Raw genomic sequence first — 25670 nt, 5'->3', positions numbered from 1 at the left:
CACTCGTAGGCACTCTGCTTCCATCATCAGTGCCAGAAAAATAATCCTTCTTGAAAGCAGTCAGACCTGAGGCATCTGGCATTCAGGTTACCCAGGGAACAGAAACATTAAGACACACAGTTGTTTTCTTGAAAAACAAAAATGTAATAATTTTCTCAGAGTTCTGCTCTTGAAACTTAAGAAGTTTCTCCAAGCATCATGCAGCAAAACTGTGGGTTTATCTCATTTCTGAGTCTTAATGTCCTTGGTTGGAAAAAGGAGGGGAAAAAAAAAATACTTAAAACACGTTCTCCATTATATTATTGCTTCAAGGAAATGCTTTTGGTGAAGCTTAACAAAAAAGAAACCACACCACAATTTAACCCCTTGGGATATATGAATGCCACGTGACACTTTTCTAAATGGAGTATCCATGGAAGACACAAAACGAAGACCAAACTTAGTGCATTGGCATAGATGCCTGAAAAGGGTTAAATAGTTTCTGGATTAGCAGAAGTTGGAATAAAATTCTCATCTTCCTCTCCCTTCCCTAAAGGACCTCCCTTTGAACAGCCTGCTCATTGGAATACCATAAATTAACTGAAAACCAGAAGAAAAAAAAAAAAAAGAGTCCAAATCAATTAACATGCAAGTCTTTTCCACTCTGTCAGCTTAAGAGATAACTACACCCCATGCTGGCATAAGTCAGTCACCAGCTCGCTATCCTTCTTCAGACCATGAAGGAATCCTTGCCTTTGGGGATCAGAAAGCATGGTAGGGAAGGCAGCCTAATCCTAAATGCCTCTAGCTCATGTGGAGCACTGTACCCTTTCATCTTCTATTCTCTGAACGGATTCCTGCCATACCACTGGCTGCTGCATCAAGCCTCCCCCACTGCTAAGCAGCACTGAGAAAGTGGAATAGGAATGTTGCTTTCCATTGCCCTAGAGGCTAGCCAGGACCAGAGACATTACAACAGCCTACTCACCTTTGCTCCCAGTAGCATATGCTGGAATGCCACTGCTAGCCTTTAAAATAAAGCAGCAAATAGCCCTACAATGATCTCTGGGCATTTTTTGCTAGCAAACGTACACACAGAATGTGTAGAGAAGACTGGGGACAAAATTCTAGATTGTCAAGGTTACTGACAATATTGTGCAGCTAGAATTGTTCTGGATGTTATTGGCTATGTGCAAGGTCCTGCAGCTGGGTCGAGGCATTCCCAAGCACGGATACAGGTTGGGTGGAGAATGGCTTGAGAGCAGCCCTGAGAACAAGGATTTGGGGGTATTGGTTGATGAAAGATTCAACATGAGCCAGCAATGTGAGCTTGCAGCCCAGACCAACCATATTCTGGGTTGCATCAAGAGAAGCATGACCAGCAGGGAGAGGGAGGTGATTCTGCCTCTCTGCTCTGCTCTTCTGAGATCCCACCTGGAGTGCTGCATCCAGTTCTGGGGCCTCCAACACAAAAAGGACATGGAGCTGTTGGAGCAGGTCCAGAGGAGGGCCACGAAGATGATCAGAGGGCTGGAGCACCTCCCCTACGAGGACAGGCTGAGAGAGCTGGGGCTCTTCAGCCTGGAGAGGAGAAAGCTCCAGGGGAACCCTATAGCAGCCTTCCACTACCTGAAGGGGGCCTACAGGAAAGCTGGGGAGGGACTTTTTATAAGGGCATGTAGTGACTGGATGAGGGGAAATGGCTTTAAACTGGAAGAGAGTAGATTTAGACTAGATATCAGGAAGAAATTCTTTACTGTGAGGGTGGCAAACACTCCAGAAGAGCTCACAGCAATTTTCTGCTGCTAGGAAAAAAAGTGGCATGGCTGCCAGTCTTCCGCTTTGCACATCAACACAGTTCAAGTCTGAGATTTCTGAGTTTTAGACTTCACTCAAGCAGTGATCTGATGGAAACACTTCTCTTTTGAAAAGGAAAGGAAATATCCATGTAGATCAATTGCTATCTCTGAACCGCTTTCAGACAAGCAAAGCTCATCTGTCCCCTCATGCAGCTGTCTTCACTGCCACATACTGGTGTATCTGGCAGGGAAAAAAAACAAGATGCATGCACGTGCAACTCTGCATGGTTTAACTGTTGACAATGGAAGGAGAAAGACATCCTCAGTCTCCTTACACAAGTGCCAAAGAGCCTGTTTCTGGTGCTATGTAGAAAAGATTTCTTTTTAGGGAACAGTAACTTTGGTAGGGTTTAGTCAACAGCTCATTTAAGGAAAATATATGTTGGTACTTCAGCTGACAAGGAGGAGTGGGCAAGAGAGGGAAGGAAGTAATAAAGGAAGTGAAACAGTGATAAGAGCTTTGCAGACAATCATGCTGCCATATACTGAATAGGAGGTGCATTTATCCTTGCAATTCATGGCAAATCCAGTCTCTGTTCAGGGGAAGTAAGGCCCTGTGTAGATCCACGGTTTTTCTTCCATCTGCTTACAGTACTCCTTTCAGAGTAACATTTAAGTAGTATAGATGTATTTTCTTCAGACTTCTCACATCTTCAATAAACTGCCATCAGTACTCTGCTACCAGTCCACTGCAGTATGGCTCTCCCCTTTGCTCTCAAGGCTTTTACCAATATAGCTTAATTTATCCATCATGTTAGCTCTCCTGTGTGCTCTGCTCCACGTGGCACCATACCTCAGCAAACTTCCTCAACATTCTCCGCAAGGAAAAATTGCTTAAAGTCATTAACTCTGGCAAGAGGAAGAAGCTTTTCTTGCTCTCTTTCCACTCTGAGCAACCACATTGTTATATTCTTCCCATGCTTGCAAGTACAAGTAACAGTGAGGGCGGGGAAAAAGCACGTGTGTTTAAAATTGAGTCTAATTAGAATTATAAAGCATGTTTTTACTGTAACTGGCCTTTGTTCAAAAAGTGAGAGTAACAATGAGACTCTGAGAGACCAACACCTTAATCATCTTTGCTATCTATCAGAAAATAGTCAAATTTATACAAACCAGCCAAATCAAACTGTCCTTTAAACATACAAAGCATGCCTCCTCATATATCTTAACTATAAACAGGAAGAAAAGCACAGAGTACCTCTGTGTCTGAACACTCTCCAAGCATCCCAAACGTAAGCACTGACTCTGTGAAAGACCTCCTCAGAGGAGGAAAGATACATACAGGGCCTTCAGAACTCCATATTTAAATTCTCAAGTGACAGTCAAGAAGGAGATAATATACATGGTTCTTTCTTCTTCTTCTTCTCATTGGTATACAAAGGGAGGTATTAGGGAAACATGACAACCTGCCTGCTTGCTTTTATCCGTAAAAAGCCAACAAATGTATTTAATATTGCCTGATAGAAAAACTTTAACAGAACAAAAATATAACAAAACAACTAATCATCAGTAAAACCACCACCGATCATCACACTTCAAAGTGCAGGCTATTCTAAGCTTGCTTCATCCAACCAGACTCTATGACTGGATTTTTAACAGTTTTGTTAAGTGACTCCATCAGTTTGCCTACCTGCAGTTATGATTCCATAGGATCATCGCTAAGAGAGGGAAAATCTACCTACTTCAGTTCACCTTGCGTGCAACTCTGAACCCCGCTGCACTGAAACCAATCTATCGTTTATGTAATGTTTAGCACTTGCCAGACTTGCCAGTTCTGTAAGGTTCTTCAGTGCACCAGAGCAGGAGACAGCTATTCACCTGAGTGCAAGAACCAGTACCAAGCAGGTGTCATGTGTCTGTGAACAAGGCTGCAGCAATGCCTTTTGATAGCAGTGACCTGTTGTTCTTCTACAACGTTTTGACTGCAATCTTGATTTGTGATTTCAACAAATAAATCATTACCTCAGTAAGCACTCACCTTGCATCATACTCCTGTAGGCTGTGTCTGTGATGGCATAGATATGAGGGGGCATCTCATGCCTCTTTTTGCCTTTGTACATCTCCACTATTTCTTCTGAGTATATTGGCAGGTTCTTGTAAGGATTGATTACCACACAGAACAGGCCTGAGTAGGTCTGGAAAGAAAATGGCCCAGCAATAAAGAGTTAAAATTTTGTATACTCGTGCCTTTTAACAGTGTATTATTTGAAAACAGATCAGTCCTTTTCAAGTGCTTCTTCCAGTGATGCCTCCCACTAAGCAATATTAGAACATCAGCAGTGCCTAAAGTTATATCAACTTGGATGGTACTCAACCTTTCAAAGTATGCAAATAGGTCAACTGACACATTAGTCACGTCGATAATCAAAGTGGCCTACTCCCTAGCTAATTAACAGTCTGCAAGGAGTGGCTTTGCCTCCTTTCAAAATCTTGATATTTTAGTGTCTATTTCACTATATAAAATAAGTGCTCAGCTTCCAGAAAAAAAAAAAAACATTTTATTACGTTCTACATCATGTTTGTCCATCTACTGGGCAGATTTATCCAGTAATCAATCAACTACAACATAATAAAACTTCACATGAGAACAAATCAGTTTACTTGTGTCCAGAAATGGTACAGATGATGCAGAGAGACAACAAGAAATTACAGCAAACACAACGCGAAGATATATATTCCCTTTCACAGATGGCACTCTAGCACAACAGTCAAGAAGATATTCTTGTCCATGCTCAACAGTTTTCATACTAAATGATAGCTACTAAATAGAGGAAAAGACAGATAACACATTCTCAGACTTTTACTGATGGGTGAGTGTTACTGGTGGCATCAAATCACTTTGTGAGTCCTTAATATACTCCTTGGGTAGTAGTCAGGCTTGTTTATTTTCTATTACCTCCCTGCTCACTTATGCTCAGTGTGCAGAAAATAGGCTGGACACTTCTCTAGATGGGAAAGACTAGGTCAGTATACTTTCCACACGACAGGACTTTATATAGGTTTATTTGATGAAAAGTTGCTCCTCTGCCCCACACTTTTAGTCAAAATGCGATTCCAATATAGGGAATCAAGCCAAAATATTTACTAAAAGAAAAATAAGACCAGTGTACTCCTTAGAGATTTTTGAGATCACTGGACTAGGCTGAATTCAGTGCTGACCTTGCTCTTAATGGGAAGTTGGACCGGATGGCCTCCTGAAGACCCTGCCAACCCAAAGACAGTTGTGATTTACATGTAATGATTGTAACTGGAACTAGAATCAAAACTGTACTGCCATTAATGTAGTGTAGTTCCAAACTAGTCAGTATAGAAAACAATTCAACAGTATTCCATGCTTGAAGAGTCAGCAACATTTGCCAAAGTTGACTTTTAATGCATTCCATACCAAAATTTACTGATCTGATGGCAAGCTTCAATTTCTCAATTGGTTTCCACTAAGTTGAATTCTGCAGTCCTAATACAAGACAACTGTCAAATTACTTCTAGTGAAAGAATCAATGTTTTTCCTCAAAATGTCTTTGAAATCTAAATATCTAAAAGCAAATCTCACAAGCGTTTTAATTGCAAAAGGAGCAGGAGAGGATCCTTCCTTATTTCCTAGATGTTCTAAGAGTAGCATTCCAAGCCTTAGTGCTGGGGTTTAGAGTTCCCTCTCAATTTTAGAGGCAACTGTTCAAAACATCTGGATATAAGTAGCTCTCTACAGATACTTGCAGTGCTACCAGAAGAGTACATTTGGCACTTTCTATTGCTAATATCTCTTGTATTGTTTTCTCAGTGAAGAGTGTTTTGATGTGGTAAAGAGTTCTCTACAATAAGTGCAGAAAGTACTTAATCAGATTTAGCCTCTTTAGCTAGATAAAGGCAAGAATTAGACTATAGTGATGAGAAGGATGAAAATAGCATCTACTACACAGTTTACAGTTTTATATCCAAATTTTCTATGTGCTTGCTTAAATCTTAAGTAATTAGCCTACTCTTCACACACAGCTAATTCAGAATAAAAATTTCACGTACAACTTTCACCCTATGTCCCCCAGAAAGTATACTTTATATAGGCAATTTAGGCTTCTTATTAATTTTGTGCTTATGTGCATCTGTGTAAATATTTGAGGAATACTTCAATAGCATACAGAAAAGATTCTCTCTTTCTAAAGAGGGAAACTATGAAAGCTGAATAAAAATCTTTAGCACAGGACTACAGTTCCAGGAAGCTAAATGTCAGTGAGATTCTAGTCAGGTTAGCTTTGGGATAGTGCTAGAAAGGAACTGCAAACAAGTTGCAGAAGATAACTTAACATTGCTAGTTTCTTTAACCTCAGCTTCAGTTCTCCACCTTGAGAGACAGTGCTTGCATAGTACAAAACAGCAGCTGAAAGTCTGGGTCATGCTTTCCTGATCTTTGACTAAAGTAGTGGAAGACAGGACAAGAACAAGAGGTAGAAAGCAGTCTGCTCCAGAGTACCCCATTCACTGCACACTCAATACACTTCTTCCTTGTAGTAGTATGGGAATAGCTAGCATTGATGAAATTACAGGTTCTCTTTTAACACTTCAGTTCATGCCATAGGGGAGTACAAGAGAAAGCAAAAGAAAAGACGTTAAGTGGCAATATATGAAAAGGAAGTTGAAGTCTTCGTGTCTGTATTTGCGTGACTCTTTATGGTCATGTTTGCCAACAAAGAAGAACAGTCCCTTTTCAAATAAGAATAGTGTAAGGGTCTGAAGCAGTCTGCTGGAGGAGAGCAGCAATTTAGAAAAAGGAAGGCATTAATTTCTTCATACTGATGAAGCAGGCCTGCAGGAATAGTCCATTACCTCCTTCCTATGTATGGTGACTATGTTGACATATAGTGTTTTGTAGCAGAGAATTTGCTCTATCAAATACTGCTATGCTCTTTGTAGCTGCTGTAGTTTCCATGGAAATAAATAGGAGGCATTACTTTCAGAGTGACCTATGTACACTGCACGTACTCCTTCTTCAAGAGGATTAACGATCAAGCAACAGCCGCTTCAGTGAAAGTATCTTAAGCGTTCACCTTAATCTTCTGACTTGCAGAGAACTGCTGACAGGTAAGATCAGTCCATTTCACAAGTGCACAGAAACACCATTTTGGCAAGTCTAAGGCTCTGTAAAAGAGCGTTACTACTCTAAGTTTACATGTGTGAAGGGTGTGGATTTTTTATTTTTAATACTACTTTCCACCTAACTAAAGTAACTCAGTTTATTACAGCCACAGATCGCATCTGAAATTTCAGAGGATGTCTTGCAAGATATAGGAAATAGAACATTGCATAGTGTGCAACAGACTTCACAATGTTGGTGAACTATTTTCAATAACTTATTACATAACCTAGCAATGCATCCTGTTCTAAAAATGTTAACACACACGATCTTGCATATCCTATTTCAACACAAGACCAAGATTCTTCCCTCTGATAAGAGGCTTTGACCAATAGTCAGAAGAGCTATTCAGCTGCATGGAATAATTAACTGCATCAAGCTTCTATCACACATGCTAAGCCTCAAAATCTCAAGCTCAGAAGGTGACTAAATTTATATGAGCTTTGCACCCTTCGGATGTTCTCTGATGATTTATGCAGCAGTTGTCTGTACGTCCTCATGCCACACTGGAAGAGCTGTGGTCACAGCACTAGCTAGAACTTTTAGTTAGTGTTCATATTCCTTAATTTAGAATACAACCGTTCATAGAGGTTTCTAACTGAGATGGAAAGCTAGAGTGAACTCCTGCTATATGGTGTCTCGGAGATAACCAGGCTCTGTCTACAGCTTGCCTCATAAGATGACTAGAAAAAAAACTAGATCTCTTTGGGTAAGATGAAGTAATAAGCATAAAAAAAAAAAAAACAACCACAAGAGAAAAAAAGACAACACCAAAAGCAAAAACATACAGAAAAGTAACAGTTTTTATTTATGTTGCCATCATCAGATGAAGAAAGAGGCAGATTTGGGGGATTTGGAAGCACAAAAGGAAGGAAAAAAAAAAAGTATCTCAATGTGTTTTATTACCTAGGACTGGGTTAGTAAATATGTTTACGTATCAAATTCATTCTTTAATGCATCCTAGTAGATCTTATACTCTATGGTGAAAAACATTTCACAATGTCTTACAATACTGAACAACAGTATTTCTACATCTGTCAGGAATTTTCTCTCTGGCAGACCCATTTTGATTCTGTAAGTAGAGGGCATTTTGAGAACAAACAAACCAAGAAACACTGCTTCATGCTTTAAGCAGTCACTGCATCCAGATTTTACATTACCATTGAGTTTATTCACCCTATACCAACAGAGTGTTAAAAAAAGCAGAGGCAATCAGGACAGATTTCTGTTGGCTACACAGGGGTTAAGACAGAAGGGAACTGCCGAACTAGTCAAAGTTCCAAATTCTCCTTCCCCACTTTGGCTTCTTTACTACTTTTGGTATGCAGTGAAGCAGTTATTGCATGCTTTAGAGGGTTATGGTCATTGGTCCCACACATGGTATCTTTGTCTTTTCCACAGTAATAATAATCCCATTCTGGGATGAGAAGGAAGTATTTCCCCATCTATAAACTCACACATGTATGTATGTGCCTTTTCTAATAGCACATGCTGAGATCCAAAATTTGTGTTAAAAAAAAAAACAAACAAAAACAGCTTGGCATTGGCATTTTTTCCCAGTGAAGCTCCAGACATGGGAAAAAGCAACTCAGATGTTAGGTATATTAAGACTGTGTATTTATTATTTAATTCAGTTCAGACTTCCTGTTTACCACTTTTCAACTGCTCTCACTTCTTGCTAAAAGCAAGTTAGATGGCATTCAAAACATTCTGCAAATGAAGATATTGAAATGTGAAAGACTGATTTACCACAGCATTCCTTGAAAGCTTCCACATTAACTAGAGAGGGATTGGCACAGTCTAATGAAAAAATTAGAAGTAGAAGGACGAAGCTGAGTCACATGAGAGTTATGTATGTGGGCAATGAAAGGTTAACATATCTTTTAAAAGAAAATTGATTACAGTAAGTTCCCACACCATGAAATAGAGAACTCTTACACCTATGATGAAGATTACTTACGTAGATCAGTCCAGAGTAGTATCTTTCCTTCAAGTTGTGAAGCACAGAAGCCTCATTCAGGCAGGTCAGCTCAGCCATATCTTCCACCTTAGAGAATTTGGGGGGGTTCATCTTCTGGATGTCATCCTTATTTACTTTCACCTTCTTTCCATTCTCTGCCAATTCCACAATGGCCTCATCTCCCACTTCTTCCTTCAGGCTAGCTGCCTCAAATCCATTCTTCTCTGAGGGAACCCATACCAACTTCTTGGCTGCCCAGTCAGCCTGAGTAAGCGGGTTGTTAATGATATTTTTGTCCACATAAAGGTACTTATCTGCATCTCTTTGTGCCATTGTGGTTTAGATTTGGGGACCTGCCACAGAAGAGAAAAAAAGAGAAAGATATTTTTAAATCCTCAAGTTGCCTTGCAAATTCCTTGCAACAGGCACATACTAAATACTCTGAGCCCTTGGTTGTCAAAGTATGCCTCCCCCTGCCTTGAGTTTCATGTTAGTAAGCACTGGTAAGTTGTCAAACTTCCAATAAGGTCAAGGTTTTGACTGCCAAGAGGATGGGAAAAAACAAACTAGCAAGCAGTTTAAAAAAAAACACAACACAGAACAAAACACTGACCATTAAGCATTTGGAAGCTGTTATTTGGCAGAAGAGAGAAAGCATGTTAAAGTGGCAAGCATCAAACAATTCAGAAGATGTGCCAGCATTCACAGCATCAGATACTACGTCAGTAATGTCCAGGTAAGATTAACCTCTTACTGCTCTACATAGTAGAAATATTTCATCAGAAACATAGAAAAAAATTTAATCAATTTTACTTATCTCCTTATTTTGATTAGCTATGAAAAGCAACAACAAAAAAATATCACAGCTTCTTAAAAACACCATATTCCAGTCTAGACAATGCAAGAGACACAGTTTGCTCCTAGAAGACACTATGAATAATTTGAGTACCTCAATCAAAACAGACCCTACATCCTTTCCACCACTAGCTTAGTAGTAACATCCAACCCACCACTTGGTATCTCTTTTCTAGAGAATGTTCAGCAGCAAAACAGCTCTAAGTCAAAAAAAGAAAACAAATAAAAAAAATTGCGGTCAGAAAACTTCACAGTCAAAATTTCTTCCCAAAGATCTATCTATAAAGTAGTTACAAAGTTTGGGTAGAAGAGAGAGTTCCACCGCTACAAGAAGGAGATGTAGGCAGCGTGCTAGGAAAACAGCTCCCTAAATTTAGCATTTCGTCAAAACCAGAGCACAACTGCCAGGGATTTTCCAGTTAATAAGGCAAGAGTTTTATTGGTGCCATTCAGGAATTCTTTCAATCACGAGAAAGAACTGCACGCATCAAGGCTCATTAACCACGTAACAGCAGCCTCTTTACAAGGTCCCATAAACATTACTTCTTGGATCCTCTCTCACAAAGATATCAGCATCCTTAATACATGCTTTTCATAGCTTCGATAGAAACTAGAGCTCTTTACCACCAGAAGGAACAGGAAATTAAAATATCAATATTCGTGTCATGGAAGGCTACAGGGATAACTATTCATGGAGCTACAGGGATAACTATGTCACAGAACATACACATATTTACTTGCCATCCTACAAATCAAATAGGTGAAGTCTGATTACGCCAACAAAAAGGTATTGAGGGAAGGGCTGAGCTTCACCTCTTGAAACGTGTGAGAGCAACAATCAATGTTGCATCCCAGCACTCACAAAAACAAAGCCAGAAAAACATCAGCTACAATAAAGATGGGCACAAAATGCCCACATCAGACATTGGTAAGCATGAGAGGAAATTCCTTTCAACAAATGTATCCCTGCATGTGGTATGTGAGTTCGTGCCAGAAACTATGATAGTTGTATATTGAGTCAAAAATTCTTCAGCAAACAGAAAGAAAATTCTAAAAACAATTCTTCGCTCTAGCCTGAGTTTAAAGTCTTTGTCTTAAGCCTTATCGGAAATGGGAAACACCTACCCCCCCACACTTTGCCTCATCTTTCCTTTCCCACAGAGTCCTTGACAGTTCCATCTCAATCATCGCAATGACAATTCTCAGAGCCATTCCACCTCCTCAGCTTTTCGTATTTTTATTGGGAAAAAAAAAATCAACCCAGAATTGGACGGGTACACAATGAAAAGATTTGATGCAGACATACAGTGTAGCTATCAAGAGCTCAACATGAAAAACTCATTTGTCAAGAGAGCTGCAAGCCCAGGCTACAACAGCTTGCCTGACAAAGCAAGCGGGAAATAGCGAAGTCTAAAAATCCAACAAAAGATGTTGAGAGTCCATGACACTAGAGAGTGTCTCCTGCAGGTTGTGGTCAAAGGGTTAAAAGAAGGGAGAGGAGGAAAGGAGAGAAAAGAAAAAAAAAAAGTAGTAGTAAAATAAAGGAAATAAGTATTCAATTGTGTTCAGAGTTGTATCAGGTTTGGCAAGGCAACAGCTGTGCTCTACCCTCCATTACACAGTTTCCTGCATTTGCAACTCCCAAAAATCTAACTGGTTGCCTTTTTTGGCTATAATCAGGCAGGACACAGAGGCAGCATGCTTCAGCTAAATTCGGTTTCATCATTTCCTGAGGAATCCTAAGTAACCAGCCATCTGAAGTGTCCTGCATTACACTGAAACACAGTCCTCACCTCCTTACTGTTGAAGTACATGCAGCCAACACACCTTGGGGATTTGTTCTGAGATAAGGAATAGTTCTTTTTGTATAAGAAATATATATCAGACCACAAGAAACCTTTCAAGAGGTACCCCCAGCCAGTTCTAGATTCTAAGAGAAGGAATAAAAGAAAACAGCTACAGGGAGGTTAGTCAGTCTCCTTACAGGAGAAGTCCTGAACTGTTTCAAGAACCACATTCTTCAGCCCCTAAAGAATCACTGCATAGCATCGATCCATTTTTTATTCCCACGGCTGAAAACAACAGTTATCTGAGTAAGAAAATAGATGGCCTAACATAGCTGTTCTAAAATCTCACCAAACACTAAGGGTTGGGTTTTTTGGGGGTTGTTTTTGTTTTGGGTGTTTGTTTTACGGCAGTACTACTAAACAGCAAGGAGGTTAAAAGACCTTGTGCACCTCAAACTTCAAACACACTTGAGAATTACCCTAATGCATGGCAGCAGAAAACAGTCTTGCTTCTCATTTCCATCTCAGACTAGCCCAGAACAGAAGAACCCTTAGGTACCAAAACTAAGATACAGGAAGATCGTGCTGAAATAACATGGTATTAAGTGCTCCTTTCACGGCTGACTTCTACCCTACAGGGCCTCTAAACTAGTAATGCCACAAACCAACCATTAAGTTTACCTTGCCCACAAGAATGGTACCAACAGAGAAATCAGATAAAGCAAGCTCTGTCTCGTGGTCTCCAAAACTTATCTTCCTAGTTTATCATGTGTTTCATGGAGCATTTCTGAGAACTCCTTAAGGGACAGAGTCAGTCAGTCGGTCCACTGAACTGCAACTCAACAACAGCCCTGCTGAACGCAAGTCATTACCACTTTAGGAACAAATTAGGAAGCAATTTGTTTGCCCAGTAGTTTGAATTTGGGGTGCAGATAATGATGTGGGGAAAGGACATTTATCTTCACCCAGCTATTGTGCAACTGTCAAATGAGAATATCACTAACAACATTGTTTTTGATGCCATACCAGTCTACAGGTAATAGACAAAAAAAAAAAATACAGAAGGAAGACAGACCATCCTTGTTTTCAGTTTAAATGCCTCCTTCCTAGTATTGTTTCCAAAAATTAAATACCAGAGTCACTTCCCTATTAACCCTGTGTGCTCCCGTTGTGCTTCCCAGCAGTCTGAAGAACAGGCTGCTCAAACATAGCTTGTTTTCCATATTTCAGGTGTCAAAAGAGGTTCTGACCCCATTTCACAAGCTACATAATTGCCAGAAAGAAGCCACAGAGTTACTCATGGAGGAAAAAAGTGATCCCTAAGGTCCTGAGTAGGAGAGGACGCAGGCATCATCAATATGCAAGCTAATCTTAAAACGACTACAAGAAACCTTTACTTACACATTTTCCCGCAGATTCTTCTGAGATGAATAAACTAAATGCTGGCTTTAAGTTAAAATGCCGTGCATTCCCTTTGAACTAGGCACAACTACCCAAAACCCTAATTTGAATTCATCATACGGACAGAAGTTTGCCTTAGCCTTCGCTACAATTTCATGGCTGTAAGGCTCCAATTATGCGACGCTTCACTCACTCCTCTCCCTACTTAAGGCATCAAGTGTTCCACGAAAATACACCTTTGCCAGGTCTAAAAGCTGTTTCTGCTAAAGGTCTTGTCCTTTGAACTAGTGTTTTGCAGGTACCAAAAGCACATATAACCTGTTTGCAATTCAGTTTTCCAGAGCCATTTGTATTATTCCACCTTTACACTGTTTAAGTCTGTCAGCAGCCAGAGAACTGCTGCTCCTAGGACTGAGCCACTTGGTCTGTAAGATGAGCTTGCATTACATTAAGCTATGGAAGTAAGGGTTGAAGCTGAAAGACCATAATATGGTCAGAAGAGCATGTAAGTAGATAATTACCAGAAATGTTCTTCTGCTTCGTACCCAGCAGTAATAAGCTGTTTTAAGAACTCTCTGTGATTTCACACAGCTCATTCAGTGCCCTTTGATACTACCCTTCACATGAAGGTGATGAAAAGAACGAACAATAAATAGCAATGCAGACACGTTTAAGCAAACAACTCTTTTTATTTTTATTTTTTAAATGCATCTCACATCTTTGAATCATTCCAGGAACAAGTTCCCATGCTCTTTCTCAAGCTGGCTTACCTTCGGCAGGTTGTGACAGAATAGCCTGCAATACAAGAAGCCCTTTCACAGAGTGCAGGAATGTACACCTTTTCTACAGGCACATGACTTTTATGTTAGGAAACTACAGCATTAGCAGTCACTTATAGCGCCATTTCAATTACAACTCAACTTTCCTCAGTGAAGAAACTCAATTCTTTGTTAATACGCAGCATTTAAAAATAACCCGGCATTGAGAAGCTGGTGATTCAAACTAAGTTTGATCAGTAACTCTCTCATGCCAGAAATCCCTGTTAAATGTACCATCTGAACAGCTAATACTTGAATTACTTTTGCAAACTCAACTATTTCACTTTCCCCAGTCAGCTGAACACTGCCCATCAAATCAACAGAAACAGTTGCAGTAAGGGCAACTAGAAAGTGCAAGTAGGATGTGTGGGCCAGATTCACCCCAAACAGATTAATTCCCTTGGATTCACTAAGAAACCGCTTAGCTCTCATCTGCTTAGGACGTGCCAGACAGACACTTCTCAGCTTCACCTACCAAGATGTCAAAGGGAATGAAAACTGTGAAGTTTGTCATTTACAAGTTGGAGTAGTTTGTGCTAACACCTATATAAGAAAAGAAGCCTGAATCACTAAGGGTGAGAAATGGTTTGCTGGGGGAGGAGGAGAGTAAAGGGAAAGGGAGAAGATGTCACGCAGCTGAGATTGATGGACTGCTTATATCCGCTCATTTCTCAAGCCTGGTACACTGTGGCATACCAGTGCCTGATGCTTCAGAAGAAAACTCAAGAATCATAAATTTCAGCTACTCCGCTGGGGAATACATCAGGCAAGTACACAAATTCACAATTAATACTCCCTCAGACAGCCTCCTGAGCTGAAGAGGCAGCCGGTTACACTTACCCTTGTTGTTCAGCACGCTGTGCTGCCACACAGACTCATTTCTTCTAGTTCAGCTTTCTTTGGGATTCATAATGGTTGCTATTAGGCTTACTGTAGTTCACTTCTTTCCTCTCAAGTCACATTCTGACGCACACAATGCATTGTTGAAAGCTTTATTTCACAACTGGAATGCAGATAGCTGGCAATTATTGTTGCATATTCAGTTTGACTGCAGCGCTGCCCAGACTTGTCAGCTACCATGTTTATTACCGTAAGCTGAACACAAGGTAGAGTGCTGAAGTACTTTCCCTCTAAGCTCCAAGGGCTCCAAGAATGAAGAAAGAAGGTATCTCAATACCTAACATAGAAGCAACGTCTGTATTACACAGGAAGGACCTACTGACCAGACCACATGCAAGACAGAAGAAAGGAACTGAAGGGAATTCTGTCTCTTCCAGGTGGCCTAAAGGTACTTGGCAGGCATCATCAGAACAAGAACAGAATAAAAGTTTCTCAATTTCTGCATATCCAGTTCTTTTCATCAGCTGTCAAGCAACACTTTTCTGGTATGCATGAGGCAGCACTTGCACATTCTACTGTAACAGCTGACACAGGAGGTTTGCTCTGTGAAGCTGGGACTTTTCACGGCAAATTGCAAACACCACAAAGCCCTACACAAGTAAGACATTGTCCTTACATGTCAGGTTAGTAGTCACCTTTTCCACCGTTCACAAAAAGAGCAAGATTAGATTCACACTGCAATCAGAAGCTACAAATTAAGCACACGTGGATATAATGTAAATTAATGCAGATCTGAACAAGCTAAGCTTGGGTACTTAAGCGGTGAAAAATGGGATAGCACAAGTTTCACCACAAACTATAAAAACACAGAAAAGCTCTTGGGCAACTGTGCTGCATGCCATAAAGAAACTTAATCTGTAGGTTATGGGCAAGTATGTCCACACAGAGCATCCCTGAGTTGTGCTACCCTGTATTTTAATTACTGCAGTGAGATACAAAGGCACATTACCATGAACACGGCACCAATAAAGTGAACCAGTTCTCTGAAGCCTGTGCAGTTGTTTAAACACCCCAAGTACCGGTTTACGGAGGGGGAGGGCAGCCTCCTGTTAATTTCAAGTCCAGTCTTTAGCATGACAAAGCTAGGCTGGCTGCCACCCAACCCTATTCGCTTTGAATAAATATTCAAAGTTTACAATCCTGCATAATACACTTTCTGCAACTGTTGTTTCTCATTAGTGCATGTACAGTACATGCCTTCTCAGCAGAGGAGAGAATTCCTCTTCCAGAGACAGTGTGCCCACAAGGAAAACATTCCGGGGGAGAACGCATTCTTCGTGACCACTCAGCAAAGTAATCCCACTTAAGGAGACGGCTGTAGTTCAGTGGACTGCAGCCCATCCCTGCTGTTCAAGCTGCTCTGCAGGCCATTATGCCTCCTGAAAACGAGACTTCCAGCAAAAGTTCTGATCAGGCTCACAGAATTCCCCAGGGACATCGCACGAGAGAAGGGGAACTTCTTGGAAAGTTTCAGCCTGTCCTTGTTATCGCAGGGTCACTTTTCACCCCTTCCCTAACATTCTGATTTAAGGCAAAAAAAAAAAAGCTATCTGCCAAGAACTCTCAGGGGCACCCAAGTACAAAGCAGTTCTGCTAATAGACGGCTTTATAACAATTAGCACTCTCTATCATCTCTGTCAACTCCAGGTTTCATTGCAAGAGGGAACTAGGAATAATTTATATCTAGTTAGAAGAGAGGGACAAAAAATATGACTCTGCTGCAGTCTTTTAGATACAAATATTTAGCAAGTATGTGGCTAAGATCGAGTTATCTCACAAGAACAATTATTCTCACTTCCGTTAGCAGAGACAAGCTTTGATCTCAACATTGGTAAAAACAATTTTCTTCCTGATCGTACCAGAAAGAACCAAGAAACACTGCAAATACATCTGGCAAGACATTTTTAAAGGGGTTATTTTTACACTGCGGTGAGAATCAAGCTTTTCTAGACATTCACAACTCAACCCGCTGTGCAAAACCACGACCACGTCCAAGCAGCCTCCTGCTGCTATATCTCACACTTTCTTCCCTGTTTCAAATAGCCTCCTTCACCATTAACAGCAGCTTGGTAGGCAAAAAGCCTGCCATGGATAGGTCAACCACATCTATGGGGTCCGAGTTTGACTTCCAATTCATCCAGCTAGCAGGGAGAGATTAAAGGGACCCACTCCTGTATGCAATGACAGTCTTTGAGGTGGGAGCAGGAAGACAGGACAGTGACACTTTCTGAACACAAGAACAACAACAACTCCTACACGGAAAGAGGAGTTGCACAGCTTTAAGCTTCAAGCTTCAGGATGTGTGAGGAGGTCAGCCTGAAAACAGCTTTCTTTGACCCTATACTTATTTATCAAGGGGATTGAAAGGTCTGAAACACTGGGAATGAAACATTTCCCCTTTTCAGCCAAGGTCTTTCACAGCTTCACAGCTCCCAACTTAGCCCTCCATCACAACCACTGTCCTAGAGAATGCCCTCTGATGCAGAGTGCCTGTCCTGTACAGCTCAGCCTCATGCTCATTTTCTGGTTAGTTTGCTCTGTCCTGACCTATGCTTTTTTCCCAAAGCATCAAATATATCAATCTTTAACAAGGACCAGCGCTAGACATCTCTTATTTTAGAATTCACCCAACTGTGCCCTCCCATAGCACTGATTTTTGTATTGAAGGACATAAAAGGCCTCTTGACTTTCAACGTGAACTTAGAGCAAGAAGGGCATGTAAAGCAGGAAGCTAACCTGAACTGTTACAATTACGGCCATAAGGAACACTTCTTCCTCCCCTCTCCTTTCGGCATTAGAGGAAAAACATTGTTAGAAAAAGAAATTCTCCCATTCTCACCAGACCCACACGCTTTGACATTCCACTCTCCCAATAAAAGGAGGCACGTGTGATCTGGAAGTTTCCAGCAATGTTTTGCCTTCTGTTCTAAGAAGACAAAAACAAGTTCAGGAAATACTGACCATACAGGAGCAGAGCTGTTTCATGTGTTTCTACCACAATTAGCAGCACTCTCCACAACCAGACACTCTGAAGCATTGAAGCTGATTCTGATCAACCTGTGTTCTTCCCCTTATCTGCACAAGCAGGAGCGAACCATTACCGGAGGGGATAAAAATGGTATCACACGATGTGGTAATATTTATCAGTTACATCTACATTGGATTTTTAGGAGTATAACACAACTTAAATCTGCTGATACATATGTTTTTCCTAAAAAAAAAAAAAAAAAAACAACATGTAAAAGGCTAACCCCACTAGTATATAGTGGATGACAATACACAGACTATGCACGTGTATATACCAGCACTATCTGGGCAATACACAAATTCATAAATCTCATAGGTTACACCATTTTGTCTAATAAGATGAAAATCCCACTTTAAAATTATGACTAATCATCTACCTCATCACATTTATGTGTTCCCATTTCACATATCCCTTCACATACTGCGTTAAGCTCAAGTTCATCTAAGCAAAACTTGGACTTGGGAAGGGCCATTAAAATAACTCAGCATATTTTACTGCATAACAAGAGGTCAAAGACTAGTATCTGCTATTAGCATTCATGCTGCAATTTAACCCCAAACACAAAAACAACATGAACCAGTTTAAGTAACAAACTTTAAGTCACGGTTTAAACAGTTTTTGCACCTTAAACACACCACCATTACCAAAAAAAGAGAGAGAAATGTACACAGTCTCCTCTACATACTAAACTATGAACAACTAAGCCAAAGCTGAAGACAGACTGCATTCTTCTTCATATACAGAAAAACAAAATCTGTTAGAAGTCAATTTAACTCATCAACAAAATGATTCCGTGTGCTTCACTAAGAACTTCCTCACCCAGTTCATTCAGATGACTTCAGATTTACATTTAGCACTTGTCAAGTTCTTACCTTTAAGCATTATATATTCCTTTGAATATACTTAAGTTCTAACAGTCTATCAATTATAAAAAAATGCACTGTTAATTAGGTTTTTTTCGCACTCAATTTTCTCAAAATAATCAATTGTATTGATTCTGAGAACATTAAGACCAAAGTCTCTTGCCCTAAACGGCAAGCAGACCTGAAGCATAACAACCCTTGCCAGAAAGAGCTCAGTGACTAAAAGTGTACCTACAAATTAATAAGCAGGTTGCTTTAAGTCACATTTAGAGAAAAAAAAAAGATTGAAACCACTGAAATTAAACTTTTGGCTGAAGCTTTGTCTAAGTTTAATTCAGTGTTCCTCTTTTTTTTTTCCCATGACTATTTAGATCAACTCTACGTGTGCCAGTAAGACCAGCTGCTTTGAGTACTGGACAAGTTCCACTTTGGTTGAAGTCAAATCTTCTATACCTCCAAGGCTGATTAGGGGAGCCTACATTCAAGTGAACTGCTCAAGCCTTGACCTTTAAAGAAAAACAGAGACGAATGTAGTACTCTGATCACTACAGACAATTAAACAGGAAGTAAACCATCACAAGAGCATGCTTTAAATCTTATATTTTAAACAAGAAGCAGCCCAGCAGAAAAAAAAGCCTGACCGCACACAGGATTATCAAAGTTAAGCTGTTGTATTTCTCAGAATCTCTTTGCTTACCAGTCTGAATATCTACTTCGCTTTCATTTAAATTACAACTTCAGTCCAGCGTCGAGGCATATATCACAATAGTTTTCCTGCCGAGACTCGTTAAAATGGTCGCTCTTGATGAATAGAAGTATTCATCAGTTACACAGACTTCACGATACAAGTTTCCAAGTTCAGTTTCCCTCAATATATATTGATTATTAGCTTGAGTTTACCAAAATCATTCATCCATGTGGTTTTATTTACTGCTCTCAGAAGAGTTAGTATACATGCATTAAGAGAAATTTAAACTTGCAGTCATGAAGACAAGCAGAATCCAAACCCTGCGTACAAACCTCTAGGGGTATACATTTCATAAAGAGGTCACGGAGTCAAACCACAGCATGCAGAATTATATTTTATTACACCTCTCTGCACCCAACAGCAATACATTTGTAATACTTGTTAAGAAATAACTTGCAGTAGACAAGTACGCTAGATCAATTTTACCATTTCCTCTCCGCTGTGTTTAAAAAGGACATGACTCTGCAGTGCTTGTTCCCAGTACAGTGAATTCAAATGCAGTTCCATCACTGGAAAACTGTAGACACCAGTAGTTCTTCAGACTTCTAACTTAGGATGCTCAGAGAGAAAGCACGTGGTGCCAAACACAAACAGACTGAGAGGCCGTCACCGTAGGACTAATGCATTACGCTGAACAAGGGTTGGAGTCCGGTGAGGAGATGTTCAAGTGCTACAATAACCCGGCATAGCGAGACCAATCAGCATTGAGATTACTACTTCAGGTGCCCAGAACAAGTTCTCACAGCTGCTAAAAAAAAGTAAGAGGACTGAACCATAATTAAGGACTGGCATGAAAGTAAGATGAACTTGTAAGCCGACTCATTTCATTTAGTTGGACAACACCCGTTTGCATTAGCTTCCAGGGCAGAAGTTGCATGTGTGTTTTTGTCTCATCATACCCTATTTAAATCAGGTCGCTAATTTCCATATCTTTCTACACCAGAAAACTCAATTAGAGCCACGATGTGCTTCAACTGAAAAGAAATGTAAGGTACAAGGTCACCAAGCCACCACTAAGCTAGAGCGAGTGCCAGCAAAAACAATGCTGCTGTAGGCAATCCTATGCTATTATAGTTTTGTTCCAACCCACAAAAGACTTAACGTCAGGCACACAATTTCTCTACTTAACATGCAAACAGCCGTGCCTCAATTACTAGCTAGGAAAACAAAGACTAAAAAGATACTCATACAAGAAATTAAAAATCAGAATGATGGTAGAGGGCACCGAGTGCGTTTTTGAGTGAAACGAACAGAAGTATATTTAAGCCCTACACCCAGGATTAAAGGTCTGGAAACCTCTTAGTAGATGCGTACTCTGACTCTGGGCCTCCACAATGCACTTTAGTCATCAGCTAGTTTCAGTATGTTACCCAATAACCTGAAGTCACTGTGCAAGAAAGCAGATGTAGCACACAGGGTGGGAGATAAAACCTCAACTTGGACTTCCCTTCTTTGGTAGACGTTGCATTAACCACAAGACTTCCTGTACCTCCAGTGGGTCCTCTCACAAACTCACCCTATTACAGTTGCACCAATATATCAATGTGGTCAAGACACAAGGCTCAAGCAGAACATACATCAGATTTCCAGACCCAAAGGTATCGAGTAATTCCCTTCTGCAAAATAGATGCAGAACTCCAAAATGGGCTCAGAAATCAGAACACTTACAGTATGTGCCCTCTCCCAGCTGTTTAGCATTAACAGAACAAACCCTGAACTTCTGGGTATAGGCAGACTACTTGAGGCTCCCAGAACGGAGCGCTAACCTGTGAGTTATTAGTTATAACATACATTCTGTACAATACTTTTTAAAAACCTGCTAAGACAGTAATGGTTCAAGTTCTGAAGATAGCTTGCAGTGGTGCTAAAGCCTCTCTGCATATCTGAAGGAATATTTGCAGTGCCAAGTACTGCCGAGAAGAATTTAAGCACCTGCAGCATCAGACTCCACTAGAAATAGTTTTCAACTTAAGGGCGAGTATTACAGCCGCCAGCCATGACACGGCTAGAGCACACCTTCACCCTCTGACACCTTGTTTTTACACACCAAAATAATGTGAGGGACAACACAGGTCGCCTCATCCTCCTGTGGGAGAAATTCTTTTCATCTCTCCCCTACACCTCTGCCAGACATTTAATGGTATCCTTTATTACAGCGCTTATTAATGATTCATTTAAATTCAGGCACAGTGCTCTCAACCTAGTGGCCTTAAAGTTTTGTGAAGCGTATCAAAAAGCACCTAAAAGAGAACAATGGAAAAAATAAAATAAGATCATTCCTTCTTTTACTTTTAGGATGAAGATACCACCCTGGTAATTTTTTTTTCTTATGGGAATAACTTGAAAGAGAAAAAAAACATATGTAACTACGGTATAAGTGACCTTACAATCTGTGCAAAGTCCAATAAAAGACCTTAAGTTTCTACAGCCATTCTTCGAGATAGACACCCAGCTATTCCATCAGCCTGCTTATACAGAAACATCCACGACTGCTGCCTCACTGAGCAAACTTTGAGGTCAAAGTCTCAAGACACCAGAGAACTTCCAAATCAAATCTTAACACGGCCACTCAATCATCCCAAGAGATGACTCCGCATTACAAGAACCACCACAAAATTCACCAGCTTAGTACCGGTTGTACTCACTGTAAGGTGCCAAGACAGCAAATACATGAAGTTCTGACCTTTTTCTATCAGCTACTAGCAATTTTGCAGGTAACTTTAAGCCACTAAAACCTTTGCCTGTCCACCTCCAGCAAGACAGCACACGCTACAAATAAGCACAACAAATAAGGCTCTCAAGAAGGGGTACATGTCCTTTTAAACACCTGCACCTGACGCAGAGCTTCATGGAACTGCTGCATGATTTCACCCTGTAGTTATTTTTACAAGGTCAGGTTAGCATCTCATGCTTATACAGGCGATGGTGGTTGTGATCAGCAACTTCGAAATCCTTTTGTGCCAAAAGCAGTTTCACTTATCAGTCGCTCCCCTCCCCATTACAACTTTCCAGTTAACAAAAATATTTGCTTATCTCATTCCAGCTTCAGGAAGGAGAGCCACAGTTGCAGACAGTACATCTATGAGTCAATAAATATCTGTGTCGTGGTTTGCCATTTCCACTGGAACGCCACGGATAAGTGAACCTAGTCACATCATCACCTGGTGACTAATTTCAAAAGCATCTTTACACAAGCAGCAACTGATTAGAGTGCTGCTATTTGGGAGGTAAAACTTCACCATATCGAGGTCTGCAGACAGAAGATGTATACGAGAGCTAGGGACGTGCAATTTAGCTTTTCAAGCCACAGCTGCACAGCCTCCGTGCAGATTAACTTATATTTCTTTATAGTGTAGGGCAGAGGCACCGACATCAGCATGGAGGCCAAAGTCCATCTAGTGCAATATCTCTCCAGGTTTGAAGCACAACTTTCTTATACATTACTCGGCAGATGGATCCGTTTTGGACAGAGCTGTTTAGTTAAGAGATAAGCCAACATTCTTAGTATGCGCTTATAGAGAGTGGCTCAGGGCATTTAACATGGAATGCAGAAGGAAAACGTACAGAAGAGGAAAGTTGAAGAACACAGCGTTTCTAGGGAAAACAAAGAGAGGAGCCATAAGGAGGAAAAGAAAAGTGAGTTTAACAGGTAGGGCACATAAAGCTTCTCCACCAGGAGTGCGGTATTTCTTCACAGCTCCTTTCACCCTGCGTTTTGGCAGAGCAGGGGCCACTCCACCTGAGGAAACCCGCTCCCGAGGGGGCTTGGAGGTTCGGTCCTCCCCACACCTGCAGGGATATCACCGAGACACGGAGGAGCGCTGCCCCGACCCCGTCGGAGGTGATGCCTGAGAGAGCGAGCTATCTGCAAGCCTTCCTGCTGCAAGCTTCATCTTGCCCTGTCACTCCCTCCTCCCTCTGCCTCCTGGCCTCACTCTGCAGCCCCAGCTGAATGAGGAAGTGGAGATGTGAGGGCGGAAGCCAAGCCCAGCGCGATGTCTGCGGGAGGACGGGCAGCCCGTGACTCAGGCTGCAGCCCTGACAGCTGCCAAGCGGTCCCACTCACCCCTTCCCGTTACTTCCAAGGGGCGGACGGCGGGGCAGGGAGAGGAGAAGAGGCGGCCGCCCCGGGGGTGAGAGGGAGGGAGGGCCGGGGGACGGCGAGGGGCAGCAGGCTGGGCGGCGAGGCGCTCCCCGCGTCCGGGCCGGAAAGAACACGGGAAGGCGCGCAGCTCGGAGGGGCAGCGCTCCGCCGGACAAAGAGGCGCGGAGTTCCGCGAGGAAAGAACGGAGCGAGCGAGCGAGCCCGCCCCCCCGGCACACCCCAGCGGTTACCTGAGCCAGGCTCCGGCGAGGTGGGGAAGCGCCGCGCTGCGCTCCTGGCGGTGAGAGAGTGGCGTCCGCACACTGCCGGCTCCTCCCGCAGGCACCGCCGCCACCGCCTCTCGCTCACCGGCACTGCCAGGCGCCCGGCCGGGAGGAGGAGCCGCCGTACAGAGGCACCGCCCGCTGTCCCGCCCCCCCGACGCCCACCGGCCAATAGCGAGGCCGGACGGGGGAGAACTGGCAGCCGTCGGCACCAATAGGAGACGTCGGCGGGGCGAGGGCGAGGAAGCGGGCGGCCGTGTGAGGAAAGAGGCGGCCGTTGAAGGAAGCGGGCGGCCGTTGAGGACGGGGCGGCGCCTCGCGCCCTCTGCCGTTAGCAGCGCGCGGCGCGGCGCCCCGCCCCGGCCCAGCCCTACGGCCGCTCGCGGCCCGGCCGAGCCGCGCTTCCCCTTCTCCCCTCCCCCGCCGCCCCGCGCCGTGCTAAGCCGCTCCCACAAGGCGCCGCGCCGTGCCAGCCCGGCCCCACAATGCCCCGCGCCGGGTGGGCGCCGGGGCGCTGCCCCGGCGGAAGCGCTGTTACCGAGGGGCGGCTGGGAGCGGGCTCCGTTCGTCCTCTGGTAGCGGTGGGATGGTAGACATTGGGATTTCGTTACGTCCCATAAAGGGCAGGGCTGGGGCGAGTGGGAACGCGGGCATAGCCAGCCCCTGGTGCTGAGCAGTGAGCCTGAAACGGATCGGGGAAGGCACGCCAAAACAGTAGAGGTGTGAAAAGAGAGAGGTGATGTCATTCTCCCTCTTGGCATCCGCTACGGCCGTCTCCAAAAACTTGAAGCAGAGAACAGGGAAAAGGGAGGAAGCGGGAGCCAAGACACAAGACAAAAGTCTGAAGTGAATACGGTGTGCGCGAGGCCAGATGTCAGATCCGGCTGTAAAGATGAGATTTACTGCACATTAACACAAGGCTACCTCCCTTCAGGGCTCCCTGCTTCGATAAGGAGAGCAGATTTGCAGATGACAGAAAATTCAGGGTGGAGTTCGCCAACAGCAGGGGTCGTTACCAGAGCCAGTCTTGTTCAATATCTTCATCAACAGTCTGGATGAAGGGATAGAGTTCACCCTTCGCAATTTTGCTGATGATACAAAGCTGGGAGGAGTGGCTGACACACCAGAAGGCTGTGCTGCCATTCAGCGACACCTAGACTGGCTGGAGCAATGAGTGGAGAGGAACCTGATGAGGTTCAACAAGAGCAAGTGCAGAGTCCTATACCTGGGCAAGAATAACCGCATGTATCAGTACAGGTCAGGGACTGACCTGCTGGAAAGGAGCTTTGTAGAGAGGACCTGAGTGTCCTGATGGGCAACAGGCTGGCAATGAGCCAGCGGTGTGCCCTTGCGGCCCAAAAAGCCAGTGGTATCCTGGAATGCATTGCAAAGAGCACGGCCAGCAGGTCAAGGGAGATGATCCTCCTCCTCTCCTCTACCCTGCTGAGGCCACATCTGGAGTGCTGTGTCCAGTTCTGGGATCCCCAAGATCAAGAAAGACAGGGAACTTCTAGAGAGCCCAGCAGAGGGCCACTGAGATGATGAGGGGCCTGGAGCGTCTCCCTTATGAGGAAAGGCTGAGAGCCCTAGGACTGTTCAGCATGGGAAAGAGAAGGCTGAGGGGGCATCTCATCACTAAATACCTAAAGTGCGGCAGTCAAGTGGATGGAGCCAGGCTCTTTTCAGTGATGTGCAGCAACAGAACAAGGGATAATGGGAAAAAAAACTGAAACGGAGGAAGTTCCATACATACACAAGGAAGAACTTTACTGTGAGAGTGACAGCACTGGAGCAAGCTGCCCAGAGAGGTTGTTGAGTCTCGTCCTCTGAAGATACTGAAGACGTGTCTGAACACTTTGCTATGCAACCTACTGTAGGGAACCTGCCTTATCGGGGAGTTGCACTAAGTGATATCTAGAGATCCCTTCCAGCCCTTACAGTTCTGTGATTCTGTAATGTCAGATAATATCACAGAGGCA

The 25670-nt window shown here is 42.7% G+C and overlaps 1 protein-coding gene across 1 annotated transcript in view; it reads right to left on the bottom strand.

Annotated features, from left to right (window-relative positions):
• Positions 1-23814, bottom strand: part of MYH9 (myosin heavy chain 9) — a 67645-nt gene extending 43831 nt beyond the window's left edge. Inside the window, exons 1-3 of the mRNA XM_021386142.1 lie at positions 23659-23814; positions 8924-9276; positions 3817-3973 (exon numbers count right to left, since the gene is read on the bottom strand). Coding sequence (XP_021241817.1) covers positions 3817-3973; positions 8924-9256 — 490 coding nt within the window. The 5' untranslated portion in view covers positions 9257-9276; positions 23659-23814. The remainder of the gene's footprint in view (positions 1-3816; positions 3974-8923; positions 9277-23658) is intronic.

This window comes from Numida meleagris, chromosome 1 (assembly GCF_002078875.1).
Source record: "Numida meleagris isolate 19003 breed g44 Domestic line chromosome 1, NumMel1.0, whole genome shotgun sequence".
Lineage (NCBI taxonomy): Eukaryota > Metazoa > Chordata > Aves > Galliformes > Numididae > Numida > Numida meleagris.
This window is presented reverse-complemented; position numbering and strand designations above follow the sequence as displayed.